General features: G+C 44.1%; 1 protein-coding gene across 2 annotated transcripts in view; it reads right to left on the reverse strand.

Moving 5' to 3' along the window:
• SHISA9 (shisa family member 9) overlaps nt 1-18,258 on the reverse strand; it is a gene marked incomplete at both ends in the record, with an annotated part of 289,625 nt that overhangs the window by 8,521 nt on the left and 262,846 nt on the right. Inside the window, 2 exons of one of the 2 annotated variants that reach the window (XM_082671187.1) lie at nt 9,435-9,482; nt 16,629-16,784. In XM_082671187.1, coding sequence (XP_082527313.1) covers nt 9,435-9,482; nt 16,629-16,784 — 204 coding nt within the window. The remainder of the gene's footprint in view (nt 1-9,434; nt 9,483-16,628; nt 16,785-18,258) is intronic. The other variant, XM_082671188.1, reaches the window with a different exon arrangement.

The following is an 18,258-nucleotide window of genomic DNA, read 5'->3' on the forward strand; positions in this document are numbered from 1 at the left end:
AAGCAGGAGAGCTTTGGCAACTTGTCCAAGTGACAGTGCTGGGATCTGAACCCTTGACACCCGGCTGAATTCCAAGTATCCTGAAATTTACGAATGTGTGACAACATTCACCATCTATTTAACCATCTGCCTGCCTTATAGAAGAAACTCTTGTTTCCTTAACAAGTTTCTATCTGCAGGAAAACGTTCCCCCGAAACTAAAGAAGGTGGAGGACAGAGTGAGAATTATAAGGAGAAAACACTTTTCTTGATTCCTCCTCTCAAAACATCAGGGATTGAGATATACATGTAAATCTTATTCACAAGAGGAGACATCAAAATGTCACAACTGGAAATTTCATGAAGTCTCAAACTCCCCCTGGAGGCAATATATGTTTACCTTTTTCTTCCTTAAAGTGGCGCAAGAGAAGGGAGCCGGGGTGTCATGAGAGACTCCCCCTGCCAGGCTCACAGCACTCAGTTGGCTACTGCATTACAAGAGTATGGGTCTTGCATCGTCTGAGATGCACTGGCATTGGCGGGAGTGCTGACCAATTACCAACAAAAAGTGGCTTCCTGTTAAAGGACTGGGTTGGATAAGGTGCTATAGGCTTCTCTTAGAACTGGGAGGAGCCTGAAGCTTCGTCACCACTCCAGCCAGGCACCATCCAGGTGCTTTACAGGTATCATCTCATCTAGTTGGCTCCCCACCCCACCCCAAGCCAATGAGGTAGGTGTGGTTGCCCGGTCTCTTCACGCTACATCACACCGACTCCCTCCATGACCATGTAGGGGGATCCCATTTTGCGATATTCACCAGTATTCTCTTCCCTGTGCTTCCACTCTCCCCTCCCCACCACTCAGAGAGCAGCAATCACTTTTGATGATGACAAAGTATTCCAAGTGTTGCTCCTGAATCCTACACTGAGCTCTTGACGGCCATAGTAGAGCCTTGGAAGGCAAGACGTCAGCAATAAGATCTGAGCATGCTGAGAGAGAAAGAAGGATTAGTGAAGCTGAGAGCGTGCAGGACTCAGTGCAACTTGTTTATACAGCAGGTAGCGGAGTTTGGAAGAATTCTGTGACTGTAAAATCTTCTTTAGAATATGGTAGAAAGAGCATGAACTTGAAGAGCAGATGGACCTGAGTTAAAATCCCAACTCTTCCACTTATAAGCTGGAGACCTTAAGCAAGTTACCTAAGTTGTCTAAGCTTCACCAATAAAATGGAAAATAAAATAACAATGCCTATGTGGTAAGGGGTTATGGTATTCAAAAGAACCATGTAAACTATCTTGTATAATGTAAAGTACCAATGTCCTTGCTTCATGGTAGGTATTCATTAGATAGTAGCTGCTACTGATGTCATTGTCAGAAAATAAAGTGAGGATAAGAAGATCTACTTTGCAAAGTGCAGCACAGAAGTAAACAAGTGACAAAGTGTGAAAGCACAAACCATTATGCCTGGCACACAGTAGGCTCCTTAAACATATACCCCATCTGACATGATATTGTAAGAGACTGCTACTTGTCATCCAGATCTCGTCCACTTTTTTCTTGGACACATGGCCACCTAATCCTGAGCTAGATTTCCCTAGCCTTCTTGGAAGCTAAGTTTGGCCACGTGGTTAATCTCTTACCAATGGACTGTTAGCAAAAGTGATGCATCCAGTTTCCACTTCAACTTACTCACTTAAAGTAAAATTCGTTGCCCTGGGTGTCCTCTCTCCCCCTTCCCACAGGCCAGGACAGCAACTAATTATAACAATGCAGATGAGGACAATACAGTAGGTGGCCGCAGAGCAACAATGTTGGAGGAACCTGGGTCCCTGAGTGACAGCTTGGAGTAAAGCTGCCCCACCAACCTGGCCACCCCCTCTGGGGCTATTACATGAGAGAGAAATATACTTCTTTCTCTTAAGCCACTGTATTTGTGAGGCCTTTTGGTTCACTAGGACAGTGCTGAACTTTTATTTACATGGGAGTGTTTTCTGGGTCTCTACTTTTTTTCTCTCCATCATGAGCTGAATGAAACAGTAAAAGGGGAAACAGTTCATGATAAAAAAAAAAATACCCAGGTATTTCTCCCTTCTTTTGAAATACATGTTATAATGCTGCACAGGCTCCTGCGGTTGTCTCAGCAGGCAGAAACAAGAAAGGCAGGAAAGAAGCCTAGCTTCCCAGGCAGGAGAGAGCCAGGAGGAGGTGGGAAGATTCGTCTTTATGGCAAATTAGCCCCCATTTCACCTGGTTCTGGGCCTCACTGTAGAGACACAAGGAGGAAAAATTACATTTGAACCAGGTTCTAATTAAAGCCAGGACTCCTAGCTGTTTCTACAGGGCCACACATCTTTCCTGAAGGCTTATTTCTCTGAGAAAACTGGAAAGGGGAGAATGGAATCCTGGCCCTTTTTTATCTTAGCCCTGAGGGTCCCAAAGGAAAGCACTGCTGCCTTTGCTGATGATGATTCTGAAACAGTGCCTGGCTTGGGCTTTGCACCAAAGCTATCCAGCTGCACGATCAGCCCCTTTGTTGTGGCTGCAGGGAGCCCTCTGTGAACATCTCACTGCCAATGGACCTATGAAACCTTAAGCCCTGTGTCTCTTGCCTTAGGCAGTCCTGTTGGGCAGTCACCACTTTCTGAAAGGCTATTGAACAAAGGGCTGGACTCATGCTCCATCCAAGGCTGACCCCAGAGCCCCCTGCATTGAAGGGCCCTGGTTGGAAACTGTGCACTCCTTTACTGCCCTTCATCCTGCACTGCTGCTCCACAGATGGAGATATTTCTTCTCAGAAATTCATTGCATAGTTTGTCTTACGATCAACCTCTGAACTGGTAAAATTTTATATAACTGGTGGTTTTTTAAAGGGAGGAAATAAAAGTTAACTCTCCTTAATCCTACATACTTCCTTCCAATGTGCAAAGGACCATCTCAAAGTAGATAATGATAAAATTTGGGACCCTGTGTTAGATGAATGCATGAAGGACCTCCATTTTCCCCCCTTCCTTGTATCCACACTCTTTTTATGTGACTTTGAAACTCACCTCCCAAAAAAGAGGATCTTGTTTCCCCACCACTGGATTCTGAGTTCATCATGTGATTAATGAAGGTTAGCAGATATGACACACACAGAAGTTTGAAAAGTGCTTGCTGGTGTTTGATTGCTCTCTTTCACCTCTGCCCCCATCATGAGAACATGTCTGGGCTACCTTCTCTAAGGATAAAAGACACCTGGAGCAGAGCCAAGTCACCCAGTCTTTCCAGCTGAAACCAGCCTACATTAGCCAGCATCCATCCAACCCCAAGTCATATGGGTGAACTCAGCTCAGACTAGAAGAACCTCCTGCATCAGGATAAATCACTGGCACATAGACCTCTGATCTCAATAAATGCTGAGCTAAATAAGTTTAAGCCATGAGATTTGAGGTTGTTTCTTATGCAGCATCATTGTAACAATGGATAACTGATACAAATGCCAATCATTCACTCACTCTACTCCCAGGAAGAGCCCTAATTTCCAGGTGGGGATCCATGTCTCCCCTACTATTTTTTTTTTTTTTTTTTTGCGGTACGCGGGCCTCTCGCTGTTGTGGCCTCTCCCGCTGTGGAGCACAGGCTCCGGATGCGCAGGCCCAGCGGCCATGGCTCACGGGCCCAGCCGCTCTGCAGCATGTGGGATCTTCCCGGACCAGGCCACAAACCCGTGTCCCCTGCATCGGCAGGCGGACTCTCAACCACTGTGCCACCAGGGAAGCCCTCCCCTACTCGTTGCCCTCACCATAACAATTTGTTCAGAGGTAGGTGGCCACATGACAAGGCAAGCCAATCATAGCAAAGCCTGGGATCTTTACTTATGGAGATAGAGGGACCAATGAGATCAATGATCCCAGCCTTCCATTTATAGGAGAGGCAACTGGAGCTGTGGGCACAAGGACACCCAACGGAACAGAAGCAGCACTGGATCTAAACACAGGCCACCCCCCGCTTCCACCTGGTTGATTTTTCTATTTCCCAGGGCCTCTTTAGAAAAGACAACAGGATTCCCTTCAAATGCGATGCTCAGCTTCAATTAATAATTTATTAATAAAATGTATGTTTAGTGTCTACTATGTGATGGCGGTACCATGCAAGATTTGGGGGATATTTAGCATGAATGATATCTAGCCAGCTGAGCCTCAGAGGGACACACGTTTTTTAAAAAATTTTACTAGAGTATAGTTGATTTACAATGTTGTATTTGTTTCTGCTGTACATCAAATTGAGTCAGTTATGCATATACATATATCCACTCTTGTTAAGATTCTATTCCCATATAGGCCATTACAGAGTACTGAATAGAGTTCCCTGTGCTATACAGTAGGTCCTTATTAGTTATCTACTTTATATATAGTACTATTGCTATCTTGCTGCAATGGCATTTTCTGCAAAGCAGAGAACTCTCTCCACAGGCTCACTTCATGCCCTATGGGTTCCCAAGGAAGCTCATCAAAATGCCAGTGCTTGCTGTATGCTTTTCCAAAGAGGCTGAACTCAGAAGCTGGTAGGATTTGATTTTTATTAAAAAAAAAAAAAAATCACTTCCTTATCCTCCACCTGCTCTGTACCCTGCTGCTCACCCACAAACCAATAACCCAAGTCAGAAAGTTGCAAAAGCCTGACTTTTATGAAGTAATGTTTTAAGGCTACTTTTAAGTGAGTCCTTCCCCAGGTTGTGTACCCTCCGACAGAACTGTAACCCAAATCACATACTTTCTGTGCTTCTGTAGCATCTCTTGGATGAATATTTATCACCGAGCTACATCAATTTTCTCAAAAGAAAGAAAGAACTAGGATTTCTTGAGTGCTTACCATGTACTAGACACCGTTTTTAGCCGTTTCACCTACATGATCTAATTTAAACCCTCGTAAAGGGAGGTGATGAGGCAATATCCTTTTTTTCCATGTGACAGATGAGAACTAAGGCCCAGAGACACTGAGTAATTTGGCTGCCAACTGACTCTGCCACAGCTGATAAGTGGCAGAGCAGGATACCAAATCCAAGACCGTCCACCTCCAATGCTCTTACCTTCCAGCTATAGCCCCCAGATCAAACCCCAACTAAGAAAACAGCAAAAATACTCATGTATTTTTGGAATACATGAGGAATGCTGGCATGCGAAAACTGGTGCTCTGGGGTAAGCTGTGTTTGTATCTAGGATTGGGTCTTAGGAAAATGTAGGTCCAGAGTTGAATGCACATAAAATGACCCAGGAGGTGCATTTTTAAAGTGAAAAAATGAAAAATGGAAAGTGAAAAATCCAGAGGTTCCAGGCCCATAGGAGTGGGCAGGCCCGGGATGGACATTGGTAAAAAGCATCTCCCATGATTCTGGGTCAAGTCCTTAAGCCATTCTTTTTTTTTTAAAGACTGATTTTTTTTTTAAATTGAAGTATAGCTGATTTACAAGGATCAGGAGAACAGCAAAGTGATTCAGATAGATAGATATTCTTCTTCAGACTCTTTTATACATTATTAATAATGTATAAAAGAATTATGTTATTAAGAATATGTCTTAATATATACTAAGAATTATGTATAAAAGAAATATGTTATACATTATTACAAGATATTGAATATAGTTCCCTGTGCTATACAATAGGTCCTGTTGTTTATCTATTTTATGTATAGTACTGTATATCTGTTAATTCCAAATTCCTAATATATCTGTCCCCTCGCCTTTCCCTTTTGGTAACCATAAGTTTGTTTTCTATGTCTGTGAGTCTATTTCTGTCTTGTAAATAAGTTCATTTGTATCATTTTTTTTATGTTCCACATATAAGTGATATCATATGGTATTTGTCTTTCTCTGTCTGACTCACTTCACTTAGTAGGACAATCTCTAGATCCATCCATGTTGCTGCAAATGGCATTATTTCATTCTTTTTAATGGCTGAGTAGTATGTCATTGTGTGTGTGTGTGTGTGTGTGTGTGTGTGTGTGTGTGTGTATGTGCCACATCTTCTTTATCCATTCATCAGTCGATGGACATTTAGGTTGTTTCTATGTTTTGGCTATTGTAAATAGTGTTGCTATGAACATTGGGGTCTTAAGCCATTCTTTGAGTTCTGGGTCCTGGTCCTGGGTGTGATGCCCTGTGTGAGTGTTGGCAATCTCATTTATCTCAAGAGAACTCAGTTCCCTCATCTGTAGAAGCATAAAGGGTGAAAAAGTGTATTTTCTTCATTGCTTCATGGAAGGGTATTATTTGCATTGTCTCATAAAATTACTCCCCCAAACCTGATAGAATGTGAATACTATCATCTCCTCCATTTTGGAAATGGTAGAAATGAAAGTCCAGAGCATGTGACTGGCTTGGGCAAGACCACACAACCTGATTCTAGTCAGAGCTAGAGTGATGAAATCACGGCACTATGCTAGAAGTTTCCCCCAAGTTCCAGGCTCCAACGGCGTGCTACACTAAGGACAGATCAGGTTCAAAGATTCGTTTTGCAAAATAAATGTATTTCCATGATACGTGTTCATACTGGTTAGGGGAGTCCACTGGGATTGAGGTGGTGGTGTCTTCTTCCATCCTGGGTATTAAACAACTATTCCTGGAGTCCACAGGGCTGGGCACGTGGACCTACAGCAGTGACCACTAGGGGGAGACTTTCCTGGAAAACCTCAGGTAGTGAAAAATGGATAGTGCAAACCGCTAAGATTTGTTTGCCATTTCGTGGCAGATAGGATTCCCCTCCCAAGAGAGTTATAGCCAATGCAGGTGGAAGCAGGGAACTTGTATCTTCAGGGACCTAGCCCTTTCTCCTTTGAAGCTACTGCTTCTTTATCCAACCTCCCCAAGGGACACCCATCCCTCTGTCCATGCCCTGTGTTCCCAAAGTGGGTTCCTAGCAACATTCCAGTAACTGGATCTCAAGCTGTGAACTGGTTTTCCATAGAGAAAAGAGATCAGACGTCAAAAGTATTTGGGAAATGATGGGCTATACAGAGTTTGACAGTTTTTTTAACCATGAGATTTTTCAGAGCTTTAATTTGCTCACCTGATAATAATAGTAATAATTATACCAGTTACAACCTCATGTGTTTATCACTTTTGACATGCCAGGCACTGTGACATGTGTTGTACATGTTACCTCACATCGTCCTCACAACAACCTTAGGAGGGAGGTGATAGTGTTGTCTCCATCTTGTTGATCAAAAAGAGGGGCTCAGAGGGGTTGAATGACTTGGAGAAAGTAACAAGAGTACCAGTGACGGGACCACGATCAGAACTCAGGTGTGTCTGAGGCTAAGTCCATCACACTCTGCTGATACCTCTCTTTCAAGAAGGTGGCAGGGTGTACAACCCCCCTGACCTTGTTATCATGCCTCATGTAGATTCAGGGTCTGGAGGTCGAGTAGAAAACAATAGGGAAAATCAGTGACCCCAGAGGAACTTGGGCCTCCCCTCTCTGGGACCCCTTTTCTCTTCCCCAGACAAAGCAGGATAAATACAGATGCATTTAGGAGGAGAGGGGAAATTAGCCTGGTTTGAGGAGAAAAATAGCCTCTAAGCCCTTGCTTTTGACCTGTCCTGAAATATTTTCTAAATGCATCAGACAACAACAGGCTGATATAAAGACAGGGATGCTGACTGCCTCTAAATGTTGTCATGGGAATCGTAATGGCTTTGTTTTTCACAAGGGAAGGAAAAAAAAGTTTATGCCTCAAATTAGTAGGTCTGTCATGTTCCAAACTGTTTACATTGTTAAAAATGGATGTTGACATGTGAATACTTATTATCTAATGCAGACCCAAAAAATCTGCCTCTCTCAAGGCAACAACTGGGTAACAAGGGGTTCTCATTAGACACGAGGGTCTAAAGCTCTCACTCCCAATTCTGGAATATGGGGTGACACTCCTCATTCCCCTCCACCCCGCCCCAGAGCTCAAGTTGCTTCGGAGCCTCTGGGACTCTGGTCAAACTTCCCTCTTCAGAACCCTCAACCCACAGAAAGATGCTTGGAGACCCAATCAAACAGTCTTAGTTTCCCAGCAAGATTTCTCTACAGCAGTGGTTTTTAAAGTATGGTCCCCAGACCAGCAGCATCAGCATCACCTTGGAACCTGTTAGCAGTTCAGCTCCTCTGGCCACACCTAGTGAATCAGAAGCTCTGGGGTGGGGCCCAGGAATTAGGTTTTAACACTCCTCCAGGAGATGCTGATATGCACTGAAGTGGCTCAAACTTGAGAACCACAGGGTGGCCCACGGCTCCCTCCTCTGCACTCCCACGCACTCACTACCTTCTGCAGTCTCTTCATTACCCCTCTGCTCTATTTTCTTCTCTTCATCCTCTACCCACCCCAGTTCAGGGCACTGCCCACCTGGATGACTGCAAGAGTCTTCCAGAAGGTGACTTCAACTCCAGCCCACCCTCCCCCAATCCAGTCTCCACTTAGAAACCAGAACTGTCTTTTGAGAAGGCAAAATGGCCCTACCAGTATCTTACCTACAGCCCTGCAATATCTTCTAACTTCTCCCAGTTCAAGGTCACTAAAGGGTTTGACCTTCACCTGCTTGGGTCAGCTACATCCTCCCAACTACCACATCCGACAAAGCATAAGGAGTGAAGAAAGAAGAGAACTGAGTTTCCAGTCTGTTCTGGAAAATAGCCATTCCCATCATACCCCAGTGGGAAATAACCTAAGCATTAGAGTCAGGCAGACATGGGTTCAAATTCAGCTTCATCACTTAGCAGCTACATGACTTTAGACAAGCAAGAGCTGGCCTCGCTCAGAGGCCCATGTCCTCGACTCTGAAGGGGAAGGACAACACATACATGGCTGGGTCATCGGAGAGTTCAAGGACAAAATGACATAAAGGGCCCAGCCCTCTGTCTGGCACATAGTAGGGGGTTAATAAATTATAGCCACCACCTAGCCCAGTCACCCAGCTAGTTAACGCACAGACTCAAGGGGACCAATTTTTGATGCTCACCATGGTAGCCAGGAAAGTTGAAAATAGCATCTGTTCCCCAAAAGGCTAATCATTCCCAAGACCCCGGGCCAACAACCTGACTCTGTTTATCTCTCCCTCACAATTTGTGTTTTTCCCCCTGCATTAATTTACCTTACATTTTGCCATTTGCCTGCACAGTTTTCTGAGAAAAAAGACGTCTCCTGGATGTCTTACCTGGGATGGTTTCTGATAGTGACATTTTCCTTCAGGCAATGAACATTGGGAAGTGAGGAGTGGCACACTTTTCAACAACAGCCCGGAGCACAGACATGCCACCCCAGGCGCGCAGACACACACACACACAACACCTACACACTGGAACTCAGACGGACCCGCAGGTCCACCCAACGCGGACACATGTGTGCACACAGACACCAGGATTCTCTGTGCCTTCATGAATTAATGCCAAATCCAACAACACCTGGACAAAAGAGCTAGAAAAAGCCATACGGTACCTTTCGGTGACTTAAGTGTCGCCACTGTCCAGTCACCCTCAGAACTTCCTAAAAAAACAACAATGGAGAGATGCTGATCTATCTGTTCACGGGCTTCCCATGTGTGCTGTGCCCTCAACGCCCAGATGCTCTGCAGGCACCCCAGCTGCAGCCTCCAAGGGGCGCAGGTCTCAGGGGACCGGGACACAGGGCGAGGGCCCAAACGCGCAATTACGATTATGTGAACACTTCTCTCCGCAAGGCCCTGAAGCACGGTTAAGATAATACCCAACACAGGATCAAGAGAGGCTCCGCTGAAGAAAGCCTAGATGTTTTCAGGGAGAGAGAGAATTCCTAGGTGGCTCTAAATTTCAACCTCTAAGAAAGAAAACAAAGTTTTAGTTACATGAGGTCACTTTGGCTAATAACGCTCTGTTGACAAGAGATAAATTGTGATCCTCTTTTATTGCAATCCCCCTGCTAAAAAGGTGGGGGGAGCATCATTAGCTCCAAATTCAAGGTCGGGGCAGGCTCTGCTGACTGCAACTTTAAATGCTAGGTGGCAGGCTGGGTGGAGTGGAGACCCCACATTCACAGTGCCTAGCACACAGTCTGTGTTTGAAAAATACTGTTGAATGAATGAATGAATTCAAGGTTCTCCACGGGGTCACTCTTCCTGAAGTAAGGAAATTCCCCTCAATGCTAAAGGAATCAAACTTGTTATCTGAGAATCCCATAATGCCTGGGACTTTGATTATAAATCAGTTTCTCTAAATTGAATTCCATTTTAGAGGTACTGGATGGGCCCTGGGGGAATCTCTTATTATTAGGAGAACCCCATAGTGACCCTTTTGTAAAGGATGGTGAGAATGACTATGGCTACAGCCTACCCCGCTCCTCGACAGACCCTCTCTGTAAGATCGGGTTTTACTCAAACCGAGGCAAACCTGCGCACGTGCCTGAGCAGCAGCCTCTGCCCACTGGCTGGCGGCCTAACCAATCAGCGTGCGCTACTAGCTCCAGTTTCCTTTCTTAGGAATCTACCTGGAAAAACCAAGTCCTCAACGTTTCTGCACAATTTCCAGACATTTATCAGGCTGCCAGCTGGGAAGAGATGGAGGGAACAGTCTGTGATCTGAATGATTACAGAGCACAGATCCGGCCCCATTTAAACATTTCTGGTTGGCCTCCCAGGCGTGCCAAAGGATGCTCAAATTGCCACGTTCCCCCTGCGGATATGAGCTCTACACCCTCATCACTAGCAACAGAGGGGAAATTGGAATAACAGGTGAAGAGTGACGAACTTAAAATTAAGTGGGACCCGCCTGGGATGCCTTCATGTTTCTTCTCCCTCTGAGCCAGGATCATTGACATCTGGAAATAGTGATGCGGCCCCAGATCTTCCTGTGCGGGGTGGACACGTGCCTGACCGAGTCACTGAGTCACTAAGCCCAAGGAAGCCGTTTGCTCCCAAATCAAATCCACGACTGCCTTGAAGGCAGGAAACAAGCTGTGGTCACCTCTGTCCCCACTATCTAAGACGGGGCAAGACAGTAACAAGTTTTGTTTCGTAAATCCAAAGCTAATAAGGGCACTTAATAAGACGGCACACAAGCTACCAAATATATAGCAAGGCCCCATTATGGGCCTGGTGACACTAATGGACATTACATAAATATTTTTTGGGTGAAAAATTAAATGCTTATGTAAAGAGGATGGGCCTACGGCATTGAGAGGAAGCGGCCATGAGGGAACTTTCTGGGAGAGGAAGATATTTCTTATCCTTACTGGGATGCTGATGACCCTAGTGTATGTATATTTTCAGTAGTCACACTATTGTGAAATTACAATCTGAGTAGTATACTATTCATAAGAAATTATACCTCAACTGTAATGCACCTTAAACATGTTATACCTCAATTGTACTCAGCATCATGAGAAAACTTTTACCTTCAAACAAAGAAAACAATTCATAGCTTAGTAAGTCCTCCCCCACAAAGAGGAAAATGGGCCTTTCAATCTTTTTTTTTTTTTATTTTGGCCTGGTTATAACCTCTGGTGCCAGAAATTGCTCTGTGAGAGAGAGCATCGTTTCGTGGGAAGAAGATGACCTGAATCAGGCTATCCCAGATATGGGTCTTGGCTCTTTAGGTGTGACTTTGGGAAAATTACTTAACTATACCAAGCCTCAGTTTCCCCATCTTTTGACTTTGGGACTGATACCTCCTTCAGAGGTGTGCTGTTTGGGTCAATGATACTAGCTCACTCTCCTCCATAACAATGACAAAAGAAAAACTAGCAGAGGTTAATTCACATTTGAGGGGCTTATGCATCACGTAGGGTTTTCACACATGATTCCTACAGAAAGAGCAAAAAAGAATTCCTGCCACAGCTAAGTGCATTGTTGCTGTGGCTGTAAAAAGTGCTATTGGAAAATGTAACATGGTACTGGGAAAATAGTCCATAGAGTGTCAAATAGCAACAGAGAAAATATTTTCTTATTAAATTCTTGAATTAAAAAAAAAAGGCACAGCCTTTTATCAATAACGCTGTTACTTCCTGTCTCTTTCTCTAGCTGGGCAGCATAAGTTGCACTAAAGCATCTGAAGGGCATGCAGTCAGGAACCTTTAGCAGCTGAGGATTTAAACTCTCAAAACACCTAGAGGAAAAACTAAACACGGAGCCAATAGGAGCTAAATGCCAACATGCAGGCAATTTCCACTTGCAAAGCCCATCAGGAGCTACATAACAGAGCGGTCTTTTCCCAGTTCTGGAGGCAGGAATCACCCATCTCTGAATCATCAGGTGATCCTTCGGGAGATTTTCACAACTGTTTTTGCAAACATTGACCTATGAGGAACCATAAAGCGGGTCCTTGCATTGTAACCACCTATCCACAGGTGGCTCAGGCCAGAGGGTTTGTGTGCTTAACTGAATTTTCAGGTTACAGTTTGGCTCAGTCGAGAACAACACACACTTCTTGACTTTAGAAAATACTTAGAAAATGTTTAAACCCACATTTCTGACTCAGTAAGGAGAGTTAATGGAGTGAAACAGAATCTTTCTCTGATGGATTGTAGGAGTCATAGCTCTGGGCATATGGACCTTCACTGTCCAGGCTACTGATGCGGAGAGTGAAGAGGTTTGGGCCGCCTCTTTGCTGGCCCTAAGCACAACTCAGAAAAGTCATCTGCTGTTTGCTTCTTGCTTGTTTGTTTTATCAGAGTCCCAAAGTGAGTTAGCTTTCAGGCACATCTTTCCCATCAAACTAGAGTGAAGGATGTGGACCCAACTCTCTATTTCCTTCAAAGTGAAATCTACCAATTGCATGTTAATCAAGGTACCAGTGTATTTGGAAATTCAAGGAAAAATATGACCAACAAACAATTCTGGTCTGGAGACTTTCACATGGGGCAGTATTGATTGAGGGCTGACCATGTACCAGGGTAAGCACTTTCCCTGCACTGTATCATCAAATCTTGCCAATAGACAATTAGTTGGATATTTTTATTATCTCCATTGTACACATGGGGTAACTGAGACCTGGAAGGTTGAGTAATTTCTGCAATAAACGTATGAACTAGATCTTAAACTCAGCCCTGACCAACTGCAGGGGCAGTGCTATATGCCACCATCTTGCTGATGATCTCACGCTCCTGACATAATGTGGGTGGTGTCTGTCACTTGGCATTATTCAGTGGTTTTACAAATATGTATTGGGAGGGCTTATTAAGATCCCTTCAAGAGTGATCACAGGCCACAGAAGCAATAACCGATTTGTCCTGTGCCAGCAGAGATGAGGTGGGCTTTACCCTTTGTGGAAGACGGCAGAGAAGAGGAGGAAAAAGCCAGGAATCATGCAGTTTTAGAACATGTCAGACCTCTGCAGATGTTAGTGGGTCACCAAATACAGACCCCCAAGTTTATTCACCCCAAGGAGAAGAAGAGCCGAGGGTGAGGTCTGGAGTGATTTTGAAAACACTGAAGTGAGCATTTATTTTGTTACTATTACATGGACTAAATGCTTAAAATAATATTTGAGTTATTGATAAAACAAGATTTTTTTAAAATTACATAGTCCAAAGGCGATATTTGATGCTTGTGTTCTCTGGTGCTCTGCTAAGACCAATCTTCCCAAATAGCTCTACATGGTTGAAATGGCAGGTGGGGGATGGGAAACGTTAAAGAAAGGAATAAAGGGAAGGACTTTTGAAATGAATAAAAATACTAGTTCAGAAAAAAAAGAAAAGATCCCTTCATGGTGCTACATGCTGGGGATACATCGATGAAAGGGACGGACTTGGTTCATGCCTCAGTGGGACCTACAATCAAGGGACACCAGATTAAATGTCTGCAGGATGGATGAAAGCGTTGAACAAATAATCATTCAACTTCATCACTCCTTCTTGTACAGAGTACAGTGAGGTTTAGCCTCTTACATTTCCCTAGTGTATGCTAACATTTTACAATAACTGGCCAATGAACTCCTTGGGAACGGAGACCGTTCTATAGTCACATGCTATATAGGACCAGATGTTACATTCCCAAACCCCTGAATTATAGAAAGAAAGGAGCTCTCTTTAAACATGAATGTGATTTCAACAAGCAAACAACAAAAATAAAATTAAATAAATAAAATAAAAATTAAATTAAATCAAATCAAATTAAATTAAATAGATGGGAAGTCTTGTTTGGGAAGAATTTATCTCAGGAACTACCAATAATTCCCACCCTTTTCTCCCCAGAGTTGGTAGTGAATGAAGGAGACACATTTAATGGTCCACGGGTATTCTAATGACTAGAATGAGTAGAACTGTTTAATTTTCCAATTTTAAAATTAGAATGGAGCTTGGAAACTAGAGAGTTCAGGTTCTTCGTTTTTCACACAAAGAAGCTGAGGTCAGGGGGTTTTGGTGACCAACCCACTCGATGTTCTGAATATTAAAGTCTCCAAGAGAACACTGATTTTCCAGAGGTATTTTTGAACTTGGCAGTTAACACTAAAGGCTGTCCAAGTCTCCCCTTATTTACTGAATTGAAATTTTTAGAAAATGAGTCTGGTTATCAGAGACTGCAGAGCTTTCCACAGCAAACCATTTTTTAAACAACTTCTCTACTGGGTGGTAATGATTTTGTTAATGAAATGCATTTCATCATTCACAGCACAGTCACATTATGGCTTGATAGAGAACCCTTGAAATAATGTTTATTATGGGATTTGCATTTCATTTGGGCAGGCAGACTCTGGACTCCTGGGTAACCCATCGGGTCATGCATTCGCTCAGTCTGCCCCTCACTGGACCTCACAGGACCAGTGACTCAGATAAAGCTTGTGAACTCCAGTAATAGTCAGAAAAGAAGGACCAAGAAGAAGAGGGTCACATCAACCACAGCCAGGATCGAGGAGGGTACCCCAAGTGAGACCCTTCAGAGTTTTTAGAAGATATAGGGGTGCTCCCTTCCAACTAAGCTATTCTTTGATTCTTGTCAAAGACAAGCTCATTCCTTCATTCAACAAACACTTCAGGAGTCCCGGCTTTGTGGAAGAAAGTGTTACTCAAGGAGTGTCAAATAAACTTTCAGACTGCAAGTTTAATTCCAAATGCACTGCAAACATTTGCTATACCAAGAAGCCCTGAGTCAATGCTGGACAGAATCGAGGAATTCTGTTGGAAGATCCATTTATGATTTACCCAAAGAGCTATTGGGTGTTGAGGGGGAAGGAAACACTGGGCCTAAGTTGAAGAAATGAGTTGTTTTGGGTAATAGGACCAGTTCAAAAAGAAAAAGACATCTGGGTGGATTATTTTTAATGCAAAACAAGAATCAAGTATAACAGCAGATGCTCTTCATCACCTAAGTGCAAGGCTCAGAAAGGGAGGTGGGCCACTGAACAGTGCATGAAGGCTTCTGCAGTTACATTGGCACAGATGCCCAGACTCTTTCTCTCCTAGGCAACAGCTCCCTTCCCTTCCTAGTAACATCTGAGTTTATCTGAACACGTTTAGGATGTATGTGCTCTGCAAACACACAATACGGAATAGAAGAAATCTGTGGTCATGGGTGTAGATGAGGGTTGAGGTGGGTGGAAAAATTCAACAGGAAACGTGGGAGATTACTATGTAAAGTCTTACGAGGCTTGGAATTTAGGCAGCACAACCCGTGCCCTCAGAATTATAAGCACCCCTCAAACCCTCTTCAAACGGTTCCATTTGGAAATCGTGGGAGATTGAGGAATAGGAATTCCTAAAGATGGACTTCTGGTTCGAACGCTAAGCTCCAAGTATGTGTCTGGCCCTCTGCTGGGGACCAACGTGCTTGTTTTATGAATCTGATGTCTGTAGACCGTGGTTCCGACAGCAGCCTAGACATGTGATCATGTCTGTGCTTTGGTTTCTGTCCTGAGTTTGTAACAAAATTAGGATATTTCATACTGGAATGGATCAGCACATGTCTCCTCTCCCATCTCCAATGAGGAGCTTGGCAGTGGGGAGAGGAAATAGGATGAGAAGCTGATTATAAAAGAAGGCGTGGGGTCTGGGAGTCTTCTGCCCGCCCCAAAGCTTGACTTTGCTGTGGGTGCTGCTTCCATCCTATAGAACGGGGCCACGAGTCATTTGTTTAGGAACCTGGGTCACCGTCAGACTCCCTCATGTACAAATCGAGGGAATGGACTGAACCCCAACCCACCCAGGGCTGTAGGAAGGGAGCAGCAGGAGCACAGGCTCTGCAGCGATAAAAACACAAGTTCAAGTTGCCCACAGGCTGCTTGATTGGGAGCAAGTTAAATTAGCCTCCCCGAGTCTCAGTTTTCCTAATCTGAAAATTGGAGCAATACTTATGCCTTCCTCTTTGGAGCGCTATGAGAAAATAAGACAGTGTCTATAAAAGGGCCAATGCAATGTCTGGCACTTGATAAGAACTCAGGTAATAGGAGCTCCAGGCTCCCCCCCACCCCCCAACACCAGAAATGTTTACATCTGGAAATTTTGAAAGATAGATAGATGATAGATAGATAGATGATGGATAGATAGATAGATGATACATAGATAGTAGATGGATAGATAGATGATAGATGATAGATACATAGATAGGTGATAGATAGATGAGATAAGAAAGACAGAAAAAGGAGTAGAAAAAAAATAGGGGATAAGGAAATCTAGAAGGAACAGAAAAGTACAGGAGAGAGAGAGAAGAAACAAAACAGCACTTACCGACAGCCTTCAAGGAGGCGTACTTGTTGAGCTCTTTGCCAGGCGGCTGCTGTTCGTAGGGGTTGGAGATCTGGCCCAGGCTGGGGTAGGAATGTGGATGGCCCATCTGCTGGAGCAAAGGGGAGGTGGGCACTGCGTTGTTCATCTGGGTGGTGTCTAGACGTGAAGAGAACAGACGGAGATGGTCACCAATGGGGCAGGACCTTCTACCCACTCCCACCATGGCCACATCCCTTGAGACCAAAACTCCACACCCTTTGGGGACACAAGAGGGAGGGCAGCCGAGGATGGGCAGGTATATCGGCAACAACCAACTCTGCATTGGAGAGCAGCCGAGGATGGATGGGTAAAGAGCAAAGGATTCCCCTAGAACACTTCCATCTCCCCCCAGATTAACATAAGGTCCTATCACTGCGGGGACTACTTTTATCAAAGCAATATACATATAAAAAGATGACCAACTTCAATAACAGTCAAGGAAATGCAAGTCAGGACAACGGGAGGCCACTCCCCTGCCAAGAGATTGGCAAAAATTAAAGGGACTGAAGGACGCCAATCTAGCAAAGATGTTGGAAACTGGACAGTCTCATAAACTCATGGTGGACATATGATTTGCTGTATCTGCAGAAAGGAATCTGGCAGCGTGTATGGAAATTTAAAATGCATGTGTATGTTGACCAAATAATACCACTTCTAGGGATGGAGCCTTCAGCCTACAAGCAACAGAATGTGAGGATATTTGTTCAGAGCTGTTCTTTGCACCATGGTTTGTAAAGTGAACAACAAAAACCACACAGAAACAACCTGAACTCCTATCAATGTAGGAACGCTTTAATTATTGTACATCTGTATTAGGTACATAATATGTACATACATATGATGGGCTATCATTCAGCTGTTAAAAAAATGAGTTAAATATCAGTTGACTATACATGTCAGACTGGAGAGTTTCTTACGGTTTATATTGTTAAGGCAAAAAAAGCAAATGTCAAAGTAATGCGCATAACAGGGCATTTGGTTTAAAGAAAAGAAAATCTGCATATTTTTGTGTGCTGTGGTTTGCAAAGACTGAAAAAAATAGGTAAAAACACACAAAATGAATACTGGCTACTTAGAGGGACTGGAATTTATGGGGAAAAAGGTTCAAGAAGTTTTCTCTCAGGAATTATTCTCTGAGCTGTTAAGGATTTCTGTCTTCGCCGAGAACAATGGGATGGACGGACTGAAGGCAAGAGTGAAATGGGAGTCATGGAGTCCAGGTGAGAGAATTATGGCTCAGTTTCAGGCAGGAAGCAAGGGTTCCCTCCATCTTCATGAAACACATCTGGAGATCCAGATCAACATGGCAGTAGTTGCTAGCAGTGCCTTGAAAGGTCCCCTTTACCAGCACGTGTACCCATTTCCCAGCCACTGTGTCAGTTGCTCAGAATTCACAGGTGCCCCTAACATCCAAAAAATTGTTCTCGGCTGATGGGAGCCACCATCCTGGGCTTAATCTGCTTAATGTCCCTCACCCTTAACACCCAGGGTGGGTGACAACCAACGCCCAGCTGACACTAAGGTACCGAGACCAGCCCTTGCCTCAAGGTGGGGATAACTTTATAGAGCAAGGGGGGCTCCAGAGCTCCCA

This window comes from Grampus griseus, assembly GCF_964374135.1.
Source record: "Grampus griseus genome assembly, chromosome: 14".
Classification (NCBI taxonomy): Eukaryota; Metazoa; Chordata; class Mammalia; order Artiodactyla; family Delphinidae; genus Grampus; species Grampus griseus.